The 22,246-nt window shown below is 39.2% G+C and overlaps 1 protein-coding gene across 4 annotated transcripts in view; it reads right to left on the bottom strand.

Annotated features, from left to right (window-relative positions):
* Positions 1 to 22,246, bottom strand: part of NAV2 (neuron navigator 2) — a 401,751-nt gene that overhangs the window by 118,825 nt on the left and 260,680 nt on the right. For 3 of the 4 annotated variants that reach the window (XM_005150568.4, XM_005150566.4, XM_005150567.4), the window contains exons 4-6: positions 21,275 to 21,347; positions 14,651 to 14,894; positions 9,420 to 9,577 (exon numbers count right to left, since the gene is read on the bottom strand). In XM_005150568.4, coding sequence (XP_005150625.2) covers positions 9,420 to 9,577; positions 14,651 to 14,894; positions 21,275 to 21,347 — 475 coding nt within the window. Of the gene's footprint in view, positions 1 to 9,419; positions 9,578 to 13,083; positions 13,153 to 14,650; positions 14,895 to 21,274; positions 21,348 to 22,246 lie in introns of all 4 variants that reach the window. The other variant, XM_005150565.4, reaches the window with a different exon arrangement.

A 22,246-nucleotide genomic window follows, 5' to 3' on the forward strand; every position in this document is an offset into this window, starting at 1 on the left:
TGTAAGAGTATTAAAAAGGGACAAAACAAAACTTCAAGATTCGCCCAGGAAGAAAATACAAAAAACCCACGAGTTCTCCTGGGGTATCTTTCAGATTATCTCACACTCCTTCCTTTTTCTCTCTTATTTTTTGTCTCGCCACAATCAATTCATGATCACTTTACTATATCAAAGGCAAAATAATACTGAATGTGTGATAAATACCTTCAATGAATGATACAGTTCAAAAACTGCTGTTTGGCAGTGCACAAAGAATGACAGAAAATACCAATTATTCTGGCTATGGATCTGTTGTGACAAATTAAGTAAATTTATGTTATCATCAGTGCGATTTACAGCAAAGCCCGTCAGGCAGTACAAACAGTATCTCTTGACTGTCGGCACAGTGGCAGCACCCTAAACGCTATTTGCTTCAGACCTGACCTACACCAATCACTTGCACATTTTTAAAAGGTGGAATGACTTAAATTTATGAAATTCTCATACTCTTGCTGTGTTTAGTCAATCACATATATTTCCCAGTGAAAATCTGAAAGTATGGGTAAACTGGTTTCAAACTTCACAGACTTGCGCTTCTATGTAAAATATTTTCCACTTTTGCAGTCCTTTTAATCTTGCTCACCTTTGCACCATTGATAAAATCCACACTTCGTAAGGATAATTCAATTTTCAAAAGAAAGGGAAGCCTAAAAAGAAAACTAGTAACATGGCAGATGCATGTCCTGTCCTTAAACCAGGAAATACAGAATAGGAGTGAAAGCAACTACTCCAGAAGTCAAACAAGGGAACAAATAAATTTTTTTCTAAATCTACATAGACACCATTTTCAGTCATAAAGAAAGTTGTAATTGCCAAAATAAATTAAAAAATAATAATTAAAAAAAGCAAATTCTTAACTTACTGTTATCTGCCAATAAGACAGCTGTTTTAGTCTATATATCATTTCCCAGCTTTCTGAAACTCACACTCTGTTCACTGACAAGGAGAGGAATCTTTCTATCTCAGGAATCCTGCTTATTTTTTCTTTTCTCTAATGAAATGTTAAGCCTTTCTACTGTTCCTGGTTTCAAAAGCCTTCCTCAATCCACCTGTCCCACATCCTCCTTCAGCAGCCTGGCAGAGCTGGGTTCAGCACTAACCCTTTGGCATATTTAAAACCAATTTCAATGATGACCTGGAAGTATACACCAAAAGGGTCAATGCCTTTTCAATACAGAATCATAGAATCCCAGACTGGTTTGGGTTGGAAGGGACCTTAAAGCTCATCCAGTTCCAAGCCCTTTCCACAGGCAGGGACACTTTCCACTAGACCAGGTTGCTCCAAGCCCTGTCTAGCCTGGCCTTGAACACTGCCAAGGAATGGGCAGTCACAGCTTCTCAGGCAACCTGCGCCAGGGCCTCACAGGGAAGAACTTCTTCCTTTTATCTAACTTGAATGTCACCTGCTTAAGCTTGAATTCATTACCCATTTATCAAATTTACATAAACTTTAGTATATCAGTCCTCAGTTGGAAGGTCACTGGTCAAGATACCAGGCTTAATATCTCACATTTCTGTCTTATCTAGCAACAGGTCTGCATGCCACCAGGTGTTGCAGTGACCTACTCAACAGGGAGCACTGTAATTAACTTTGTGGATTTGGTTGAATTTTCTTTTCTAGAAGATGTCAGCTCAGCATTTCAGGACTATTCAGTCTTTGATCAGTAAAAGATGTCATTCAAATTGCTGAGACTTGTTATAACAACTATTACATACATATTATATATATATGCATATATATAATACATATTATAGTAACTGTTATAATATTGTTTAATCTTGAGAAGAGAAGGGTCAGGGGGACCTTATCACTCTCTAAAACTACCTCAGGGCAGGATGAAGCCAGAAGGTGGCTGCTCTCTTCTCCCAAGTAACAAGTGATAGGACAATAGGAAATGTCCTCAAGCTGCACCAGGGGAGGTTTAGACTGGATATTAGGAACAATTTCTTCCCACAGAGGGTGTTCAGGCATTGGAACAGGCTGTGCAGGGCAGCGGTGGAGTCACCATCCCCTGGAAGTGTTCACAAACTGCGTAGATGAGGCCAACAGTGCCATGGTTTAGTGGTGACCTTGGCAGTGCTGGGGAATGGTTGGTCTTGATGACCTTAAAGGTCTTTTCCAACCTGGTTGAATCTATGATTCTATCTTGTTACATTGTTGGTAGCTTCTATTAGTTGCTAACATTACAGTGACTTCCTAAACAAATCAAGACTACATTGCAAGTGGTTTTCAGATTGGTTTAATGAAAGAGTCCCCACTGGGTTCTCCAAAAAGTATCCCTTGGTTACTTCAAGATAGTTTTGAACATGAGAGGAATTGAACACAGACAGTAATGAACCTTGAAATCTGGAGTTAGTACAATGCCAATGAAAGAACTTTTCTCAATGCTTAAACCTCAAGAAGTTGACCAGCACGGACTGTGCAGTAAGCCACCTGCAAGGCCAAATCTACACAGAGGTCCTGCTTTAACTTTTCTTATTCAGCCAAGCAATTTGCCTAGTAACTCCCCATGCCTGATTACTAAAATGGACAAGACCACATAGGACAACTGCTGGTTTAGGCACAAAGAGACTGACTTGCCAACACTGGAGTTTTATTATTGTCTCCCACAGTGGAATGAAAATGTTACAAGGTGGTTATGGGCTGTAGATACAAATTAAGCTGCTATGAATTGTTACAATAAAATCTGTTCATTTAAACCTTTTGCCAGCCTCAAACCAAGCTGCATCAATGTCACAGGAATTTAACCCAATTTCTCAGCTCCCTTGCCACGGCTCTTATGATCACTATTGCTGTACTGCAGCCAGAGAACATCTTTTGCTTTCACATCCAGGCTTCTATTCTGGATGCTACTATAAATGGGTAAAAGAATTAAAATGCTCACTCTCTAGCAGGAATTTCTATCATGCTTTATAAGCCTCAGTGCTCTTTTTCACCAATTCTTTTAAAAAAAGTTCTTACACTATTATTTGGCATAAAGGCAAAAGCCTGGGTTTTGTCTCTGTTGACTATTACTAATTTATTTGGAATGGAAAAACTGCATGAGGTTAAACAGAACATAAGGGTTCCACTGAGGAAGTTTGTGCAACATCACTTTACCATCCAAGCAGTACAGGAGCCAAACCAAGTCATTCAGAACATGAAATATTTCATCTAATTTTATGTGCAGCTACAGAAGAGGGCTTGCCCTGCATTTCTGCATGTGTCTAAATGAAAGATTTTTCATTCAAGAAAACACTAGGATCATCTGAGTTGATCTTGAAGATAATAAATATGGTTCAAAGAGTTTCACTCAGCAATTTCTGAGCCAAAACTGTAACCCCCATCTGAACATCAGCTCTGGGCCAATATTAAATTATGACTCATTATGTCTGATTTAATCTCTTTCAATGGCCAATGATCCTCATTCTTGAAATTTCTATCCAGTCTGTGGTCTGAATTGGGCTAATTTCAAATTCCAAACAAACTCAATACTTGTACGCTATCTACTGAGGTAATAAAGAATCCGTATCACTAGAAATGTCACTTCCTATAGTTATTTTGTAGATACCAAGTAAGTAATTTTTCTTTTAGACAAAGAATATAAATTAACCTTTTAAAAGCCTAACTGAAAAGGAGGTCTTCCACACCTCAGGGCTCTTGTGTATGCTTTATCACAATTCCTCTGTTTTCAAAACCCATTTGAATAACTTCAAGATATTACAAGAATTCTGATCTCATCATACACATTTCTCACCTTGCTTCTCATAAGGGCAAGGCTTTTTTCCCTATTTCTAAATTAGTATTTTTAAATTGAATCCGAGGGCTTAACATAATCCAAATCTGCCACAGAATCTACCTACAGAATACCCCAGTGGCCTTCTGAGCAGTGCACCTTCAGGAATTGGTACCACATGGATTCTCATACATTGGGAAAATCCCATTGTAGCTACCTACATTTAAGAGTCACTCCTAATAAAGCTATGACAAGATATGCACTGGTAAATGTAACTATCCACATAGAAAGTGCACACATTTGTCGTATGTAACCACACACTGATAAGACTGATTTGCTCAGTGGAGTGGAGGTAATGTATACTTGCTAAGCTTTTATTCACTTGGGAGGCAGTCCTAATAGTAATATTAGCCCCTTAGAGCTGGCTCCATACAGGTCTGATCCATGCAAAATTGTCACTGCAGTAAGACCCTGTCTCTTTGGGATCTGTAGATCACAAAGAAGTATGGGAAGGATCCTGTACTTACCTGTGTCTCTATGCCACTGTCTGTACTGAAGTATTTTAGCAGTGTCAGTAGTGTAAATAGGTCTATGTAACATGTGCCTCTTCTCCTGTCACCATAAGCCCTTGTGAGTATAGTAACTACCCGTTACATGCTAAGTCAGTAAACAGACACTATGCTTCGAAGTTAAAAGAGGTTGCCCCAGATTTGAAAGAACTAAGAGAAGCATCAAGCAGAGAACATATTTTTCTTACTCTCCTGCTGGTATATTATATCCATACCTGAAAAATATCAAGATATGCAGAGCTAAGATTATAGCTGAGTCAGCAGGCTCTGATTTCAGAACCCTCATGAGACTTACATCATGTCAGTTTGAAAGAACTCTGCTATTAAACAGTCATTTATTTCATGTGAGTGCATGAATCTATATGCTTATTTAGTTTATCTAATACTACGTATTTCAGAGAAACCTGCCATCACTAGCTTTGCCTTCTCCATGAAGTTGTATACTAAACATTCTCTCAGATCTCATGTGGAAATGTTCAAAGCCTGGTAGTGCTTTTTTTCCTACTGATATTTTACCTAACATTCAATCCAAAGGAAAAGTGTAATTATTCCCACAGACTTCTACTGCCCTCTGTAGGATTATTTTAAATAAAATAGTAGGAATAAAGTAGAAGGAAAAACTAAAGAAGTGTGTAAGACAGTCACATTACTGTATCACTTCATAAACACACTGGAGATGGTGTGTTAGTAATGTTTCCTACAGCTTTGGAAGTTAAGGGATTTTATAGACTGCAGATTCAAATCAGAAATTAATAACAATACTCCCATACAATGTTAACAGACTTTTGAGATTTCAATATGAAAACTGAAGGCTTGAAAATCAGCGCAGACAGTGGATATATGAGGGTGTTCAGAGGTAGTCAAAAATCCCTCCATTCTGCAGGACTTTAGGCTGCTTTCAAAAGCATTTCTCAAAAGACTCTGCATTGTGTACAGCTAAGCACAACACTGAAATATGTTCATAGGAAGATCGATTCTATGAGAGTCTTTACTGAGGTTGTACGCTTCAATACTTCAGTTTAATTCCTGATACTACCTCAGACATAATTCTACTTCTTGCTATAGACACAAAAAAAAATAGATTTCCTTACTCTGAATTGCACTGTCAAAATTTGGCTGGTTTTTATTTGGCGATTATATTAGACATAGCAATGTGAAGCCTCAATATAACCAGTAACTCATGATTTACATACAGGCATAGAAACACAAAGTTCATTTTACACATTCATACATGATACACATGATAATTTGAACTCATAATCATGAGTTCAGCAGTGACCTTGGGAGGTGGCTGATGCTTTTTATGGTAAAGTATGCTTGTGGTCCTGCTTTTGCTGAAATAGTTTATTTTCTTCCTAGTAGCTGGTACAGTTAAAGGACATCAAAGGACATGAAAGTAGACCAAAGGTCTACATACATGGACTATAGAACTTGTGACAATTCAGAAATGAGTTACAAGGCTTTATATTTACCCTGCTGTATGAAGGGACTACAATGACACTAAGAATCACAAGCCTGAGTGGCTCATTATTTCCCCACAAACCAAAACTGCAATTAGACTTAAAAACTGCATTTTTCTTTAGGAAAAAGAAGCCTCGAACAGTAATTACACACATTCAAATATCCTGCCTAGAATGTTACTGCAATTGTAAATGGTCACCTTCCACTAGACCAGGCTGCTCCAAGCCCCATCCAACCTGGCCTTGAACACTGTCAGGGATGGGGCAGTTTCTCTGGGCAACCTGTGCCAGTGCCTCACTACCCTCATGGGGAAGAATGTATCTAATCTAAAGTGTACCACATGTTATTATTTTATGATGTAAGGAATAAGGGCACTGAAATTCCTGTAAGTTTGAGGGGAATATCACATATGAAGCTTGGGGCTAACTCCAAAAAGCAAGTTAAATCTATCACTCTCCAACCTTAAAGAAGATGTCCATAAGACTGAACTAGGTGTCTAAGTCCTCCTTACTAGAGAAGGCCCATATTTTTTTCACATTGAAACTGGTGTCAAACAGCATGTAAACATTCAGAAGGTAAAATAAAATACTGAAGACACAGTGTAAAGCTGTAAAGTAAATATAAAGTGGGAAAGTGAGACTTGTAGCTTTTCATGTGCTCCTTTGTTAGGAGTAGGTACAAATCTCAAAACAAATGTGCATGCGTCCAAGAGTCTCTTGTTTTTATTTAACAGTGTAATCCCTTTCAATGTTACATAAATCCTTTCCCTAAGATTTCTGGAAAAGCAGTGGTCTCACAATTAGTTAATAGAATCTTTCAAAAAATGTAGGTTATTTATTTTCCAGTAGCTATTCCTCCATGCTCCACTGACTGTCCTTCTCATTTCTGATGTATTCTGTTTCAATTAATGCACTTTTATTGCCACAAGACACAGACGATTGACTAACAAGACTATGCACATTTGGAGGGAAAGGCCACAGATTAATAACAGATGAAAATCACAACCTACTTTGCAAAGAAACAATTCAAACACAATGCACTGAAGGTTACCCGCTATCACAAAGTGACCACTTGTGCCAAAACACTCTGCCAAAGCAGGCAAATTTCCCTTTCTCCCATTTCCTTCTCCAAAAACATGCAACAGAGATGATACTGATTTAAGAAATGAAAATTTACCAAGACTGGCACATAACATGGTCATAGGAGTCTCATTTCCTCAGGCAAAATACAGGATATGGGTCAGAAAACTTGAATTGTCCTAACACTCTGACAATCAACTTTGGCTGGCAATGTTACAATTAATTTAAAGTAAGCCAAAAATTTGTCAGACCAACTGCTTTTGTTTTTCATGGATGCAGACCAACTTTGTGTCATGATTAAGTAAAGTTCACGTTCCACTTACTTAAGCTCTCATATTATTTATTTTTTTAAAGACTATAATTTATGACTGGAAATTCTGACCAGAGCAAAAGTTTGAGTAATAAATGCAACTTATGTAGGCTGTCAATGTAAACCCCAACCTTGTTTCTTTCAGTCATTTGTAACATTCATAGGAAGCAGATGATGTTGAATGCTTCTTCAGCAACCAGTTTCTCTTTCTGAAGAGATGGATTACAATGAAGAATGAGGGTTCACAGAACAGTCTGTGTAGAAGCAGCTGATATTTAAGTTACTCATTTGATAAATTATTATTATTTCTCTGTATGTGAGGACTTCTTTTCTTTCTCCTCTTCTTTTTAAGACTGAAACCAGCACTTTACTTTCCTTATTTAGTAACTTTGGTAAACTGAGAGAAATCCAAGACAGTTCAAGTTCTCTCTTCAATGCAGCCTAACAGCAGACCACCTATATGCAGGTTGGGATCATAGAATCCTATCACAGAACCACAGACTGGTTTGGGTTGGAAGTAACCTCACAGCTCATGCAGGTCCAACCCCCTGCCACGGGCAGGGACACCTTCCACTTGAGCAGGTTGCTCAAAGTCCCATCCAAACAATCATCTAGGCAACCAACATATGCTTCAGGATGAGATACATCCCACATTGGTTCTTCCTAATCCCATAGTTACAGGATATGGTCAAAAGAGGAGAATATTGTCAAGGAGGAGATAGAGGGAGGCTGGAAAGGCGTTACACAGGAAGACAAGTTTCTATTAGTTCTACTGCTCATGCCATAGCTTGTCAGCTTTTCCTTTGAACTGAAAGCCAGATCCAGTTAAGAGTTAGAGACGACTGTTACATGCTGATATTACAGCGAAGTCGTTACTATTTGCATAATGTGTTCTTCTGAAACAGTAAGCATGGATTGTCCCTGCCCATGGCACAGGGGTTGGACCTAGATGATAAGATCCTTTCCAGCCCAAGCTGTTCTATGAGTCTATGATTTACCAAGGTAGAATGTTGCTACTTTATTAGCAATTATGCTAATACATTATAATAATTATGTTACTCAGCTGTAAACTTAATTTTCTTCTTAAAGTATGTCTGATCAGGGTGATTCAGAATGTCCTTGGAGAATGCTGAAGACCCTCCATTGCCATCATCACAAGATGATGTTTGGGGCTGTAATGGCTAGATGGGGTACTATTCCAAAAATCTAATGACATGCATAGAGAACAATTTCTAGACAATGGAAAAACACAATGTTCTGAAAAGAAGAAACAAGCATGAGAACCACAGACAAGCTGAATCAGACCAGTACTTTTCCATCAAGCAAAATCCTCATTATTGTTAGTAGAAGTTACGCACATGCAAGAAGGAGACTGAAGCCTAAAGGCTGTGACTGCCAAGTCACTGTAAGAAGATCTTACTGAAATTGAATGCTGGTCTCTGCAAGCACAATGACTTTGTCAAGGATACAGAATTAGCTGCCAGCCCACGGCAACCATTTGACCATACCAGACTCAGAGTTATTTGCTCAGTTCTCACCAGCCATATCTCCCAAACTCCACTGGTAAATGCAGCATTATAGAGCTCAGAGCTACAAATTCAAGCTAATGAATGCTGTCAGATTACTAGCTTAGTGAGGGACACAAAGTCAGTAAATGTCATTCAAAAAAGCACCACTTCAGAGAGAACACAGTTACTTGGCATTTCTGATGCACTGTCGTAGACACAGTTCCACTGCAACATTTATAAGGTTATTAACATGTTCCTGCCTTCAAATCCCATGCTATACAATTCTTGAAATGAGACTTAAATCATGTACTTTTATAATTTGCAGGTTCTTCCACAAGAATGAAAAGCAAATGGTCACATTTATCATACAAAACTACTGAAGAAATCTTTAGTGGTCATTTTCCACTCCTGTCAAACTATTACTTAAAATGTCTTATTTTCTGATTAATACACTTCTCCTTAGCTGTGTTTGAAGCAAAATGAAAAACCATGTTTTCTTTGAATCTATTTTTTGCATGTACTTTCAGGACAGCAAGCCACAACTTCAGCTGTATTAAAGGAGGACTATACCTTTCTCAAGAAAAGCCAGCTAGTTTTTGGACTGTAAATGTCATGTTTACAACACACATCCTTGAGACAGTTTTACAGCTCCTGGAGCTTACTGGAAAATTCAATTTAACCCCAAATGAAGCCACTATTAAGAAAAATCTGAGGATGCCAAAATCTCAGGTGCTTACCTCTGTCACTGCTACTTGTTGGTGTTGGAGGGGGAAGTCCAGGCTTAGATTTGTCATAATTGTTAAAGCTCTGGCTGCGTCGACTGTTGGCACTAATAGAACCACGAGCTTTGGCCTCACTGCCTGCAGCAGACACCCTCATGGTGGGGCCTGGAAGTCTGATGAAAGAATTACAATATGATTAAATATATTTAGGAAGCGCTCTGGGAAAGAAACTATGGAATACCATGCATAAGCTGAAAAGAAAAGGATAAATACCACAAGTATATACTTACAAGGGTCTTTTTGTGTTTTTAGGAGAAGAAATTAAAAAATCATCCCTGATGAAAAATGCACATCAAACAAGCTATAGCCTGAATTGGTTTCCATTGGAATAAAACCCCTCTGAACCAAAATTAACTGTCACTTACTCTTAAGTTCCATGTATCAGAAACCGTTTAAGAAAATTCAGTGGAGCAATACCACTGGTACAAGATTAAGGCTACGTAAGACACTACTGTTCTTAAACCAATGACTGGACACCTCGTTATTTGCCAGACACATCAGGCTATCCTTCCTTTTGGAAATAACAGCGACAAACTACCTTACACAGAAGCACATTACATCTCTGCTCTGAAAGCTACAGAGCCTAGCAGCCAAGATCCATCAAATTTAAACTTGATTTAATGATTCGAGCTTCTAAAACTCATGCAGAGCTTAAGTTCTCCCTCTTAGGGCAACCACAGTATCAGTGAGCTGGTGTAAGCCTCTGGTTTAAACTGGGGCAGTCTCTTCCATGATTTGCTTACTGTAGCCTGTATTTACAAGATTTAGGTAGGAAAAAAGAAAATGTAGTTAGGATTCTGCCATAAGTAGACAAAGAGGGATAGTACTTCCACGCTTTGCAAGCAAAAGCGGAAGAGGAAGCCTCTTCTAAAAAGCCACTGGCATTGCTTCTCAAAACAGCATATGTGCTTGAGCCCTTCGAAGTCAAAGTTCATACATTTTCATGTTTGTACTGCATTTCATGCACTAATGAATCCATATTTCTACATATCAAATAGATGAAATATATTAAAAATTGAAAGATTTGGTAGTTCAAAATGCATACCAAAGAGAGTTAGTGAAAAAGCTCACTGCTTTGAAAAGCCAGGATATTACATTAAAGACTAGAAAATAGAACCAGTTCACATTTCCTACAGTAGCACTGAAAGGGACTGCTCTTTGCCATCTTTGTTTTCTGTATGGTAGAATCTTTTTAAAACCTCTTCATATAAAACACAAAAATCCAACTCTCTTAAATAACTTGTGCCAGTAATAGGCTAAAATGAAGAAATTCCAATTGTCAGAGAGAATGGGGATGCAACCAACCAAATCACTGTTGTTTCTCTGGGAAGGAAAAGAAGCCAGGAAGAAGTCTGGCAGGGCTTCCTAAATAAACTGACTTCTCCAAGACCAGTGAATAAATAAGGAAATACAAAAAGAAGCATAAAGGAAAAGAGCAAAAATGTCAGCAGCTGCATGCATGCGCATGCTTGCAAAGCTCAAGAGAGGGTACAACATAAGGGCATCATTCAAATACAAACCCAAAAATTAATTTACAAACTCAAACCACCACACATCTGGCACAGCACATCATGGTTCTGAGGTTGACTTTGCTGAAGCCGTTTAGATAAGCCCCCCAATTTATCCAGCCTTTTCCAACACCAGGGGGTGGTAGAAAGTTGTACATACTCATCATTGCAGCAAAGTGTAAATGAGAACACCCCAGAGGTACTTCATCCACTGTAGATAGAGTACATGGAAAAAAGCAGAGTCAAACCAGGGGCAAACACTGTTCTTGAGAACTTAGAAGTCACAAAGATGTAAAATTAAAGTTCATCAACAGCTGAGTTTTGTTTGTTTTGTTGTTTTTTTTTAATAGGAAATAAGCTAGGTTTCCTTCAGGTAGGAAGACCTGGGGAGACCTTTTAACAGCCTTCCATTGCCTAAAGGCAGCTACAAGAAACCTGGAGAGGGGCTTTGGACAAGGGTCTGTAGGGACAGGACAAGGGGAATGGCTTTAACCTGACAGAGGGGAGACTGAGATGAGCTCTTAGGCAGAAGCTCTGCCCTGTGAGGGTGCTGAGACGCTGGCACAGGGTGCCCAGAGAAGCTGTGGCTGCCTCATCCCTGGCAGTGTTCAAGGCCAGGTTGGATGGAGCTTGGAGCAACCTGGTCTAGTGGAAGGTGTCCCTGCCTGTGGCAGGGGTTGGAACTGGATGAGCTTTACGCTCACTTCCAGCCCCAACCAGTCTGTGATGCTCTGATTCTATGAAGGAGCAGAAGATATCTCACCCAAAAGTTCTTACCCAGGGATAAAACATTTTGAGTACAGGTCAACCATTGCTTGAAGGCTACTAGAGCTCCCAGTACTGGGAGGGGAGTTTTCTAGCAGGGCTTGACAGGAGGGAAGGGATAATGTTCTTGTACTAGTGGGTAGGAAAATGCTCCCACTCACACCCACACAGGTTTTGCAAATCTGTCACATTTGCAAGAAAATAAAGCTACTCAAACCATGTGACCACTCAAAAAGTGGCAAGTTTTCAATTCAAGTCAGTATTGTCACTGCCAATAAAAACATACTGAGAATAAAAACCATATGTGTTAAAAACACTCTTGAAGAAGATCTCATTTCTCTTAGATTTCCCCACAGCCTGCAGTTTAACTGACTGGTTTTAAGCCCCTGCTTTTGGTATTAGTGCCTGTGAAATCTAGGGGACAAAAAATAGGTTCAGGGAGATGTTTCTAACTTCCTACTATGAGAGACAACTGCTCTTTACCACTTCTTCTAGGCAAATACAAACTGTCAAGCTATAATTGTGATCGAGGGAGAACATGAAAAGGAACCATAGAGCATTTTAACAGGGGTTTACTGCAGATCTTTACTGTTGTCATAGGAGTAGATGGAGAAAATAAATCCAAATTACACAGCACCTAACTCCATACAAACTCGCCAAGCTGAATACAAGTAACAGTTCACAAGCTTAGCAAAACCGGTATAATTTAGCAATTTAAAACTATATAAAAATTCCTAGTAAAACATCATACCACATGATAACAGTGAAAGTAACCATGATTATCAACCACTTTTATGACCCAGAAATCCTTATGATGACTGAGATGAGATGGTCATATGACCTGACATGCAAGTCATGCTGGGAGTCAGGAAAACAAATAAAATACCCATTAATCATTTTAAGGGAGATCAGAAGTACTCAGTTTCAGAGCACTGGGAAGTGCAGGAGCTCTGATGAGGCAGACCCACATGGTGCTGTTCAGGCTCACACTGTACATATGATGCTCTCCTGACTAGCTAAGCCACTGGCCTGATCATAATGGTTTCAGTACGGCAGATCTAAACACAGCGGGGAGCGAACTCCCAGAACCATGTTTTGTTCTCAAAAGCAAAAGCTGATAAGGACAAGAAAAACAAATAATTTTCTTGCAGGCCAGAATGCATTCCACACCTTGAAAAAAACCCAAACCAAATAACAACAGAAGAATGAAAATACATCTCATCCTTCCACATTGCAGCTGCCTGTAAAGCAGTCTAGTTATATTTTCAACAGGAACCCTAAAACATGCAGCCAGAAATATTACAAAAGGGTTATTCATGCTTTGCAGAAGATGAAGAAATGCTAACCTAGAGGACTTTTTCTGACCAAGAGAGAATCGGATGACTTTCGTTTGAGATGAGTCCCTGGGAGATGCACTGTGATAGGGAAGAAAAAGTGGAAGATAACATTGAACAAAGGAAGTTTGCTTTTTTTTCTTTTTAAGCCATTGAACTTAGTAACCAGCTGTAGGGAGGACAGAGCCTTTATGGATTTCACGGGATGAAAAAAGCACTTCTTGCCTAAGTATAACTTCAGGTGAAAGCTCCTCCAGTCTGAAATGAATTAATTTTTATAGATGAATGAACATGCGATTTTGCATGCAAACCCCAACTTTACCACTCTCTTCCTTCTCAATCTTTCATTATATATATTTTCTGCAGAACCTGAGCCAATTAACTTTAGTATATACTAAGATATTTAAGATCTCCAGGTTAGATATTTTCCAATTTAAAACCCAGCACAATCCACACAATGGACATCAAAGCAATATTCAAATGGTCCCATACATCTCTGCATATTTTTGATAGAAAAGTCGCAGAAATGTTTAAATACATCTTTGTTTTACTGTACTTATTTCCTGTACAAGTTTATACATACTATAGCAACACTATGGTTATCACTTATATAAAAATAATGTTTACACCCTAAATGAGCCTGATTCATGAAGACAGATATAAGGAAAGAACAAATAAACTCTGAGTAGTCTCATTTGGAAGGCTTCATTTGAACTGTTTATATCCCTTACAGAGCAGCACTTGAGCTGGTGTTCACCTTATTATATGTTATTTTAACACAAGCCTTAATTTGAGATTTATGTATAAAAAAAAAGCCTTCCTAATTTAGCAATTGTGCAAATATGGCTTTAGCCTTTAATCCTGCCCACTTCTCCCCACTAAAACCCTCACTCTCCTAGAAGTGGAAGGGTCAGATAAGGAGGATGCTGTACATGCATTCACGGTGGTACTGCTGTCATAAACAGCTTTTCTCTTAACCTGGAAAGAGCACCCCTATGATTAAAGACATCCAAGGGACAAAGACCCCCTCTATTTACCTGTATTCTGATCTAGGAGCAATAAAATTGTGAAAATTATTTTTCATGTAATCCAGCAGCTATTATTTTTGACCAATAAGCCTAGATTTGATTTTGACTGTCACCAACCGTGATGAGCTCCATTTATTTTACCACTGTTGGAGCCTTCCACTTCTTAATGAGAACTGAAACTTTTGTGAATTGAGAACCAAAGCTGGTTTTCAAATGCCCAAGTCTATATTCTGCAATGACAATTATGTATGTGCTTTGCTAGTAAAAAGAAGCAAAAGGAATACTGATAAAATACTGTGGTGACTTGGTCTAGTAGGTACTTTATACCCATTGGATTGCCTATTTCCAGCACAGAGAACATATTTAAGCACATCTGATTTGATTTCCAAAGGTGTGAAGTCAATTGCTACCCAGTATTCAGTTTCCAACACTCTTGAGTTGAACTGAAGAAAGAAGTTTCTTTGGCTTTTGAAGACCTCTAATAAGAAGGAAAAAAAAATGAAAAAGAAAAACAAACAAACAAACAAACAATTTAAAGGCAATTTCCCCACCTGGACTGCATTTCTGGTTCTGCTTTGAACTGATGCGCAGCTTGTGGGGACTGTTGGCACGGAGTCTGGAGTGATGCTGGGACCTGCTGCTGCAGTACCCCAACCTGGCACTGGGATGGAGGCCCTGCTTGCTGGGATGGATGGTGCTGTGCTTGCTGTTTCTGTGGCTGCTGTTGCTGTTGCTTGTATCGAGATAAACTGAAGAAAAGGCCCAAGATGGCCTTTAGATTCCCATTCCTGATTTCTGTAAGGCAATGTTCAGAAGTCACTCACCAGCAACCACTCATGACTGTACAGCAGGTCAGCCACTGTACTCCTCATAATGTTGCCTGAACCAAGTTCCTTTAGGATACAAAAGGCTTTCTGCTCATCTAATCAGCATTACAGCTGATTACCAGAAAGCATCAACTACAAATAAGTAACTAACCACCCCTGTGGTGAGTGCACAATGTCTCACATTTCTGCTATAGTCTCTGTGTTAACACCAGTATGCTTAAAAATAGTTTCTTTAAACAGCTCCTTTTAACTGAAGTAACTAAAAGAAACAAACCCTCTCCCAACATCAAGTGTATTAATCAACAGCACAGTGTGCATGATTTCTCACTCCCAAATTTGCACAAGGAGGAGAAACTACTCAGTTATAACACAGTATTATCTAATTTCTGGAGTATCAGACTAATTGTTTCCATAATGAAAATCTGATACAACTTTTGCACTAGGAAGTATGACCACAGGGTGAAGTAGCTGTATTAAACTAGATAATTACCTGTTTGATACTATCACAAGCCAATAAAGAATGGATACCCATTGGTACCAAATAGATACCTAAGGTACCTAATGATAGTTTGACAGTAAATGAATAAACATTTCAGTTCCTAAAAGTCATCCTGCTCTTCTATGTAATATCAAAAGCGGGATATAAAACCAAATAGAAATACAAAAGCCATGTATCAAAACATGCAGTTAACTGTTTTACCTTAACTTATATGCAAGAGCACCAATTCAGGCTTGCAGACAACCCTGACTTACCTATTTCGCATGTTTAAATTCCTAAATTAAAAAGTGAATTCAAAGTGCTGCATCAAACAGCTGAACTATTCTATGTACTATATAGGCCACTCAAATCAATAAAACTTAGTGCTGCCTTTTGCTTTCAAATCCCTCTCCATGGATTAGTGCAAGAGTGGAAGAAGAGGACATCTGCCAAGTGGCCAGTAGCCAAGCACAAAGGTGAGAACCAGAATCTCCATTTCTTTCCTCAGTTCTAGCTGACTTTGTGATGGGCCCTGCTATACTTTTTATTCACTCTCCCAGCCACATTTCTGCTCATATTGCTCATCTTTGCTGTGTAACAAGCTTCTCTCCATAACCTCAAGCCCTTTATACAACAAATCTCAGGCTCATGACAAAATTTTACTCCACTTTCTATACCAGCTTCCAGGTTTGGTCTTCTTTTCTCCCATACCTCAGTGTACCTCTTCTTCCCACACACTAACCTAATGTACACTTCCTCCCTTCTTTAATTTTGTTTTGGCTTGTGCCCATCTCCCCAGAGACTCCTACACCATATCTAAATGGTCCTGGTCATTACCCAGGATATTCCTCTCCTTCTCTCTCCTATTCTTGACTGCATCTCCTCACACACTTTTGCCTCCCCACAACCCAGCCACTTCCCCAGTGCTCTCTCCCATCACTGCCCCCGTTCCCTTATTTAAATGATTATAAATCCCAGGGCCCTTGAACTTGATTTTTTTTGTCTTCCTTTGTTTTCTTAGCAAATTTTAGTCTCGTCCTTCAGGTTTAGTGGGGTCCCAATGACTCCTGCATGTTTTCCCTTTCTGCAGTCGCACTCCTGCTTCCCATACAGTGCCATGCCTCAAACCCAGCCTTCTGCCCCTGCCACCAGCATATGCATCAGGCAGGTTCCTTCTCTAATCCACCTGTGGTTAGCTAGGGAGGACAGGGATGGAAGTACTCAATAAAGTAAAACATACACAGAAGACAGCAAAGCACAGTAGAAAAACCATTCTCCTTATCTTCAGCAAAGAACTCATGGGAACTGTAAGGAAAGTAGCACTTCATCACAGGCAGAAACAAAAATAAACAGACTCAGAGGCACTGGGAAATTTACCTGCACAAATACAGGCCAGAAGATAAAAGAAACTACCATAGCTCTGCATGTTTAAACTCTATGCACTGGAAATTAGGACCTGATCTTTGTGTGAAGTGAGAGGCAATTCTACAATAACCTACCTAAACCTGTGGCTCTCTACGGCTGTTTATCTTCCACTGTATTTATCAGAAGAGCAACCTGCTTTTGACATTTTTCTGAGGTGACCAAAAAAGAATCATCCAAAGAAAAAACAAGTTTCAAAAGAAGCAGTCTCTTTCCCTCTGGACTTTAAGCAAAATACTTCAAACAGGGTTTTGAGAGGTAATTCTGTTCCTCTTATCTTAAAGACAGACTGAGGTAATGTACTTGGAGCCTGCACTTTGTACATAACAAGGATCTCAAGGAGTATTTCAATCTCAGGGCAGTCTCAACTGCTTCCTGCTTCAAGTCCCCTCCAGTCCATGCCTCAGCTTAACTCTGTGTATTAACTTCAATAAGTGTATATGTGTCACCCACCCATTTGAAATTTGGAGCCCAAAAAGACTGTCGTGTATATTGGAAATAAACACTCTCAACCTTTGAGAGGAAACTGGAATTTGGTTTGTTGGAGAATCCCCACAAATCTACTCTTTAGATATTTTCCTCCTGGAATCAATCTATCCCTGCTTGTTTCCCCTACAAGCTACAACTTCCACCACTGCCGCTTGCCCATCATCTTTCTCTGTCTTGACAAAAGTACACTGGACTCCGTGGAAACTGTGTGTGTGGGGGGGAATCAGCTTAGGACAAAGAAAAGGTAAAGAAAGGTCTGCTGGATAGACTATGAGAGAATTGTTATCTGATTCCTCTAACACTTGTGAATGAAATTCCTGTAAATCATAAACTACTCACTGTGTACAGAGCACAGATCAAAGCAAACCAATGAAGAAGAAAAACAGTCTATCATTGTTACTTGATCAAGCTTGTTTGCATCTGCTTTTTTAAAACTTATTTTATATCTGATTCTGTAAAGCACATGGGACTAAAAAAACCCAGAACTTGTTACACAGACCAGACTGGCTAGCCAAACTGGCTGGCAGGAGTACAAAATAAGAATCACTGCATACTCCTTAGCTTAAGGAAGGAAAATGCATGAAATCACAGAATCCCAAGGGTTGGAAGGGACCTTGAAAGATCATCTGGTCCAACCCCCCTGCAAGAGCAGGGTAACCTAGAAGGGCATAACATTGAGATAAATAGTGAATCACTAAACCCAAAAGAGGAGGCAGACTACCGCTCCAAGCAGCAGTGCTTCCCTAGAATAATTAATTCCCACACCACACATTAGGTCTGCAGGCATGTTTTGATAATTAAAGAGCAATTACTTGAAGACTGTAGATAACTGTACTCAACATGGCATAATCAAAACCTGGCAGCTTGGAAAGTGTCCTACCCACATACACTTCAAATAATGCTGTGGGATAGATGCGCTGCAGAAACAAAAAATTCCACCCTGACACTGGAAAGGACCTAAACAACCTAAAATGGATGAACTGCAATACTGCAGAGTATGTGCACTGAAATTCATTTACCTACAGGAGCAGGAATGTATTTTCAGAGGCAAAAGTCTACACTGAATTGTGTTGTTCCAAAGTCTAGTGAGACATTTTATTTCATCACTTTATAGCTTCATGGTTTGTTCAGCTGGTTGTTATCCAGCTAATCTGTTACCCAGAAGAGGTGCAGCTGCCTACCTATGACATCAATTTGAGTTTCTACTGCACATTTGTGTTCTCCATAACCTTTAAAATCTTTGAAAGCAAGGATATAATGTGTGAAGGGGGTCGAGTTTAGCTGGGCAACTGCAATTCCCATAATCTAAAACCCACCCCGATGTGGCAACAAGTTTGGGAGCATGGGTTCGGAGAGACAGCTCACAGCAATGGGCAACAACAACAGAAAAAAACAACTGTAGCAAGAAGAGAATTTTCCAGCATCACCATAATTTTCTTTAGTAACTACAAATGAAGATTTAAAATCTTGGAGAAGGGAATGACTTTTTGGTTCTATGCTGCTGAGGAAGGGGCCTGTCTGCAGCATAGTATGGTCATCATCAGTAACTGCAGATCCATAGCATCTTCACTGCATAAATCCAGAAAAAAATAAAGACTATGCACAAAGTGGCATGCACATATCAAAGCAGTGGTTTTTAACACTGGAAGGATGAGACATATGAAGCCCCAGATTATTTCAACATTTAGGAGTTGTTCAAAATCCAATTTTGAATCATTTACTTCTCTTCATGCTAAAACTGCACTAGTGAAAAATATGCCTTCTCAAGCAACCTAAGCGAGACTTCAATGTTTATTCCCATTTGGAAGTAATCACAATCTACTCCTTCCTCTTAGATGAGGAGTTGCCAGTGAAGAAAACAATCTTCAGTTGACCTAGCAGGTCTTGGCAAGTTGTGCAGAAACAATGGTGTGTTTGGTTACAGCACTCTTCATTTTCAGTGATTCTGTGTTCCCTCTTGTTCAGTTTCCCCCTCCTTTCACAGCAAGTTAAGGAGAGACTAAGAACAGAAATTGAATTGATTGCTGATTTCAAGACTTCGTATTTTATAAAATCTATTCCTTCTCTCCCCACTCTAGCTGTCACTTTTTTCCTCGATCTAGTGGTAGAGGCAGCAAATGTTCTCATTCCTATGTTGACAGCAAATGTTACTGATATGTTCTTAGCTTCTGTGTGATTTAATATGTTAACTCCTATACAGTGTAAAATAAATGGAGACAAACAAATTCAGCTAAGCAATGGGATATACCCTGCTGAGTCTGCCTTGTGATTTGGTGGCAGAACAATGACTATTCATCACGCTGCCCTAACTCAGTGTGAACAACACTACACTTAACTTCGCACACCCAGACACTTCTCTCATCAACTAATATCCTGAGATTTTTAAATTTTGCATCATATCAAGACAGGCAAATAATGTGAAATTTATTTTTACAGTAAGCATATATCAGGTCAAAGTCGAAACTGGATTTTACAGCAAACCCAGTTGCATTTGCTTTTTACTAATTTCCTGGTAATCAAACTTTCTGACGCAAAAAGTTTTAGCTCATACTTTCTATTCTTGACATGAGAATCCTTCTTATTTTAACTGAATTATTGAGGCATAGAATGTAGGCAATAGTTGGGATTGTCCATATTAAAGCTCCTCTTTGGAGGAAAATATTTGTTACTGGTATTCTAACCCAGCTTAAGGACACCACAGAAAAAGACAGCTAACGTTCAGCCTCTTCCTCTATTACTAGTTGTGGTATATTCAAGTTAGAACGTGTACTATCTGCTACTTTGCTTTCCACGCTTACAAACCACCTCAAAATTAGTGAAATTATATTTCAGTTACACATTTTTGAAGTGGCTTCTAAGATCTCACAGACTAGGATAAGGTAGAAGGCTTCCTTTTGAGGACAGCAAGGAATTCTTGACGCCATTTTCCAAATTGTCAAAATGCAATTTTAAATTGCAATATTTAATAACTTTTAAATCTACTAATTTTATTAACTAGAAATGCATATTATATAATAATATAGTAATTGAATAAACAGTTTTATTTATTATTTTTAATGTAATGTATGTATGCAAAAACTGTGGACATGATGGTTTCACCATAAAGTTCATCCCCAGTAGTTATCAGGCATACATTTGATACACATCTTCCACCAATAAGGGAAAGTGTGCTTCAGCTCAGACTTCAAATCACTGTCATAAAGTGCATGGTGCTGGGCTTTGGATTTGTGACTAAACCAGTGCTGATAAGGAGCCAGTGTTTTGGCTACTGCTGAGCAATACTGGCACAGTGTCTACTTGTGGGACATGGTGAGTGACTGCCTTTGCATCACTTGGTTTGGTTTTAATCCTCTTTCATTCATTCATTCAACTATCTTATGTGTTGTCTCACTCCTCTTCCTATTCTCTCCCATCATGCTAGGAGTGAGCCCACCACACCTACACATCCTTGCTTGCCTTCCTTGTTTGAGCCACAGGATTCCTTCACAGGAAGAAAACATGCCTCTAACTGCAAAGGCAATGAAGAATACTACCTCAGGTAAGAGAATAATTGAAGAATGAGAAAATCATGTCTCTTACAAAGCAAACAACTGACAGCAGTTCACTTTAAATATCTGTAAAATGTAAAGTTTAACAATAATATAATGACATTATTCTGTACTGTGCCCTTTAAAGAACTTAGATGAGAAATTTCTGGGACTTTTAACAGAAAGAAACAAAGAAGTGACTGAATTCCAATACAGTCTCACTGATTATTTTTACAAGTCAGCTCTGTGGAAATCAGATATGTATTTTATGCACCTTCCATACTGAGAAGAGGGAAAAAAGAAGTAAAGACTGCCAAAAAATTAAATTATCCAAACTAATCTCCCATGACACTCCATGTTCTGGTTGCAATCACAAGCAGTAATTCAGGTTTCTCATTTAAATCTGAAATTTTAAGCCACCGATTGACTCACCTTCTGCTGACAGCCCCTGGATGTTAATTCCCTTAGCAGCCAAGAAACTCAGACATGCATCTATGTTTTCAATCTGTTCAAGAACAAGTAAACAAAAAATCAAAGAGACACAAAGAGAAAATACACTGTAATAACTGTAATATTTTCACTGCCCACCACCCTTTATTTGTACCCAGTGTTTGTACCCCATCAGAAGTCTCCTTGCTCATTCTCTGGAGACCATAATGTGAAACCTCCTCGGTTACTAAACTGATTATTACATGGGTCGGGACTTTCTGTTATTTACACTTGCATGAAGCAAGTTAGTTAATACTCTAACCACTGTAGGCGATCACTACGTATCTTACTAAGGGTCAAGGATGTTATGCCAGGATTTTCAACCTACAGTAAGCATAACAAACATGAAACTAAAAATAAACCTGGGGGCTGCATTTGCTTGAGAAGGCAGCTTGCCACTTGCTCTTCAATTGACAGCTGGCAGAAGTTTCCACAAATCATGAAAGCAGCCAAATATAAAACCTGTAACAAGAAACCTCGGCTGGAATCCAAAATATGTCCGCTCGTGACATTCGCTGCATGTTGGAAATGACAGACAACTGGCTGCTGTGAGACAAATCCTGCCCTTCAGAGACATGGTACAAAGGTACTAAATCGCATGGGATCAAACTCATTTTGATCAGGTAGGGTCTCCTGGTTGCCCAGAGAAGCGGTTAATGTTCCATCCCTGGCAGTGTTCAAGGTCAGGCTGGATGGGACTTGGGTGATATGGTCTAGTGTGAGGCATCCCTGTCCGTGGCAGGGGGCTGGAACTGGAGGAGCTTTAAGGTCCTTTCCACACAAACCAGCCTGGGATTCCATGATAACTGCACAACAGGTCTGACTGTTGGTGACTACAGCTGCTGTATACAAACAGGACTCAGACCTTTCCTAACAAGGTAAACTCAGGAATGGTTGAATTAGGTATTTTTTCCC

Source organism: Melopsittacus undulatus, chromosome 8 (assembly GCF_012275295.1).
Source record: "Melopsittacus undulatus isolate bMelUnd1 chromosome 8, bMelUnd1.mat.Z, whole genome shotgun sequence".
Classification (NCBI taxonomy): domain Eukaryota; kingdom Metazoa; phylum Chordata; class Aves; order Psittaciformes; family Psittaculidae; genus Melopsittacus; species Melopsittacus undulatus.